Source organism: Condylostylus longicornis, unplaced genomic scaffold, assembly GCF_029603195.1.
Source record: "Condylostylus longicornis isolate FDR11 unplaced genomic scaffold, ASM2960319v2 ptg000047l, whole genome shotgun sequence".
Classification (NCBI taxonomy): domain Eukaryota; kingdom Metazoa; phylum Arthropoda; class Insecta; order Diptera; family Dolichopodidae; genus Condylostylus; species Condylostylus longicornis.
In genome coordinates, this window is record NW_026578016.1 from 587,118 (window position 1) to 591,325 (window position 4,208).

The 4,208-nt window shown below is 22.0% G+C and overlaps 1 protein-coding gene across 1 annotated transcript; it reads right to left on the reverse strand.

Moving 5' to 3' along the window:
- Positions 1-207: 207 nt before the first annotated feature.
- Positions 208-2,176, reverse strand: LOC129610706 (pro-resilin). The gene is made up of 2 exons (XM_055523366.1): positions 2,042-2,176; positions 208-915 (listed from the first exon to the last, which is right to left on the reverse strand). Exons 1-2 carry the CDS (start codon positions 2,045-2,047, stop codon positions 310-312), a joined length of 612 nt encoding a protein of 203 aa, XP_055379341.1. The 5' UTR covers positions 2,048-2,176; the 3' UTR covers positions 208-309.
- Positions 2,177-4,208: the final 2,032 nt, after the last annotated feature.

Sequence of the window (4,208 nt, forward strand, 5' to 3'; positions counted from 1 at the left end):
TCACGTACAAATTCAATTAAAATATTCGATGTTTTCATTATGTTACAAGCATATATATATATATATATATATATATATATATATAGAGAATTTTGTACGAAATCCTATAAAATTAATCTCCATAAAACAAAAGAGAGGAAAGAAAACATCAAAAAACAAATTTGTTTTCCTTTCCTTTTCTTTTTTTTTTTTCTAAAATAATTTAAAATTACAATACTTTTTTTAATTGTTTTAAAGCCAAAGGGAAAAATTTATAAATTATTATTATATTTTTTTTTTTTTTAATTTCTATATAACCATAAAGTATTCTTAATAACCATTATTATATGTACTTTGTGCATTTCTATCATAGCCACCAAAACCGTTACGTCCACCATTATTACCACCATTACCAGTCTCTTCATATGTTATTTGTGGTCTATAACCATTTTCATCAGCTTCATAATTAACAATTTGTTTACGACCATCTGGTAATAAAACATAATAACGTCCTACTGTTTTATCACCATCACGTGATTCCATATGACCAAAATCATTACCACTTTCAATATCTTGAACATCATATTGAAATTCATATTTAGCTGGACCATAATTTTCATCACCTTGATTACCATAACCATTATTTTGACGACCATTACCATAACCACCACCATTATTATTATCAGAATAACCGCCAATACCATTTTGATTTGGAAATATTGCTGCTGTTACAGCTGGTGCTCCATATTGACTTTTTGGTGGTAAATAATTATTAGAGGGTTGTTGTGGTGGTGCTTGATATGTATTTTGTGGTTGTTGTTGTTGTTGTGGAGGTAAATATCTATTTGTTGGTGGTAAATATTGAGATTGTGGTACTGGTGGTTCTGAATAAACTAAAGCTATAATTGTAGCTAAAAATCCAATTACTAAAGAGATCTGTAAATATATAAATATATGGAAGAAAAATAATTTTCATATTAGAAATTATTTAATACAAAATATTTTATTGAAAATTTTAATGTTTTTAATTAATTTAGTAATTTACATTTTAACAGTTTTAATTTAAAAAAAATTTTATTACGAGTTGAGTTTATAACTGTAGTTTTCTTAATAATTCAAGTACTTTGTAATATATTTGCAGCACTACTCTGTTCAAAATTTGTGCTACAAATCTTTGATTACATGATTTCGTAATTCTAATACTAAACCATTATATATTGGCATTATATTTCAAAAAATATAATTTTTTTGATAGAAAATTTTGTAAATTATTTCAGTAGATGAAAAGAAAATCGAGAAATAAATTTGATTTTGAATTATACAATATTAATCATCAAATAATGTAACTAATTAAGTCTAACACAAATATTTGCAAGAATTAATTTAATTTAAAAAAATAATTAAATAAATGTGCCACTGAAATTTTTTTTTTATAGTGAGAAGCATTATTAAATCACAAGAGCGAATAGAGAGTAAGTAATATATTAAATAAATTTAATAAAAATAAATAATTTGAATTATTATTCAAAATATTCTATTCAAAATAAATATGATTTCTATTTAAAACCCATAAATTTAAAATTAATTTTAAAAAACAATGTAGCTTGTAGCACGATTTTAGTACATTTGCAGTTATTTTTCGAACAGAATGTTATTTCCCAAGAAAAATATTAATATTTAAATTTTAATTAAAAATTTTCCAAATAAATTTTAATTTAAATAAAAATTCTTATTATTATAATTTAAAATTTAATTAAAATTTAAATAAAAATATTTTTATTTGTACTAAAATCAAAATTGTTATATTAACTGTTCTATAAAATTTAATTTGTTCAACATGTAAGAATGCAATTCAGTTCACTTAAATTTTCTTTTAATTAAAAAAAAATTAATTATTTTTTTTAATTTTTAATTTGCTCCTTATTTCTTCTTCTCTTCATATCCTTTAGCACTATATATTTTTTTTAATTCTTACATTTTTACATATATTTAATAAACACCTTTAATCCTTAATAAATTAATCCTTAATTAATTAAATCCTTAAAATTAACCATCACTTTACCTTCATTTTAATTTAGAATTAATTTATTTTTATTAAATATTTTTTGTTTAATAAAATCTGTTTGTATAACAGTTAAATTAAGTTCACTTTTAATTTATATAACTGGAAAATAAAATTTTATTTTTTTAATTTTTTCAATTTTATTAAATTTTAAATTTCCTTTTCTTCTATTTTTTCTTTCACACTTCTTTTTCTTGTTGATCTTATTTTCTTAGTTATAATATGTTCTTGTTCGATTGACGTTTAAATGTTTTTTGATGCTGATCTATTTCCAGACAGCACTATTTATATATCTTACAATTTTCTGGTGTGAATCTTCTCAAAAACAAAAAAAAAAACCAAAACGAGGAAAAAAACCAAATAGTAGACGAAAAACGACCAAATAGAAAATGAAAAGCAAAAAACTAAAAACTAAAAACAACAATATAATTGGTAATAACAATAATAAATATAATAGTAACCGACATAAGAAAAACAAAATTAAAAGAAAAAATCACCAAAAAAATAGTTGATGATAAGTAAGTATAGTACTCATGGTAAAAATCTACAGTACGATTTTTTTTCTTATTTTCCTTTAATTCTTTTGTTGTTTTCTTTTTCTTATTATGCTCCAATACCTAAACTCTCGCAATATTATGTAGATCTAAAAACAAAAAAGAAGAAAAAAATTCAATTTCAGAGGCAATTTGGAACTCAGACGCATATTTGATGTAACAGCCAAAAAAAAAAAAAAAAATGAGTAAAAATCAACAACAATAATTTTATAAACAAGAGAAAAACCAAAAAAAAAAAAATCCATATTGCGCATACTTAAGCTGCATTCCCCATATTCCCCATTGGGAATATACATACATACATAATAATAAAAATCATAACATCATAAAATGTTAGACAAATCTTGTACTAGAGATTTTATACAGTTTACTTAGATTATTACCTGATCTCTTGTTTGCCATCTAGCTATACACTTTTACATACACACAATATGCTTAATTTTTGATTTTATATTTTTTTATTTAAAAATTTTGTGCAGATTTTTTTTTTTGTTTTTTATTAACTCTTTTCATGATTTTCCTTGTTTTTCATACATTTTTACTGTAGTACTGAGTAAAATAATAAAAATTTAAGTTTTTGCAGACAAAGAGCAAAAACTGTTATTCTCCTCAAAAATTATATTTGAGAGATCAATAGTGTTTACTTACTGTTACTTTGTTGCTGCATTTATTCTTATGTTAATAAAAATAAAAATAAAAAATTCTCTTAAAATAATTTTAAAAAAATTTTTAAGTACTCTATTTTGTTTAATTTTTTTTTTTGGTTTTCTTATTACAATATTGATAGAACACATACTTTCATATAGTTTGTTATTGTTTTGTCTTTTATAACAACTTGAATGCTATTTAGATTTAACATATAGGCATATATTTTACAGTTCAAATTTTAATTTACAGATAAAGAGTAGCAAGAAGCACGAAATGTTTTACAATGTGTACGAATGTTAAAGTTTACTGTATGAAGTTTAAAGAATATCATTTTATTGTAAATATTTAATTTAGAGTGTTTAAAAATTTAAAAAATTCCCATTTAGTAAAATTTTTAATTTTGATTTTTTAATAAGGTGTTGTAGAAACTCCAAGTCTACCAATGTACGAGTATACCATAGCAAAAAATTTTTTGTATGAAATTTTAAAAACTAAATTAAAATTGAATTTTTTTTTTCCCAATTTTCATTCTGGAACTTCTTTTAGAATGATGAATAAATAGCAATATATTCAAATATACGCCTTAATGTATGCAAACTTCAGAAAATATTGAATCAACGAATTTCGGAGCCTCACCGAATTTCATTATAAAAATGTCAAATTTAATAATATTAACAAAAAAAATTAACGATGTAAAAAATCACATGAATTATCATTTATTATTACATATTACCATTTTTATGTATATCAGTAATTTCGAGAATTCTGTTTTTCAGAATAAAGAAGATCTTAACTGTATTTCAATACTTTAACTATAGGACACATTGCCTGTAACTGCAGAATATTCAAGTCATTCAGAATTGTCTGTTACAGAACTGAAATTCTAACTTAATGTTATAATGTTCATTTTCTGAATGTATAAATTTGGTATAAATAAGTTCGATTTGAATAGAAATACAAATTAC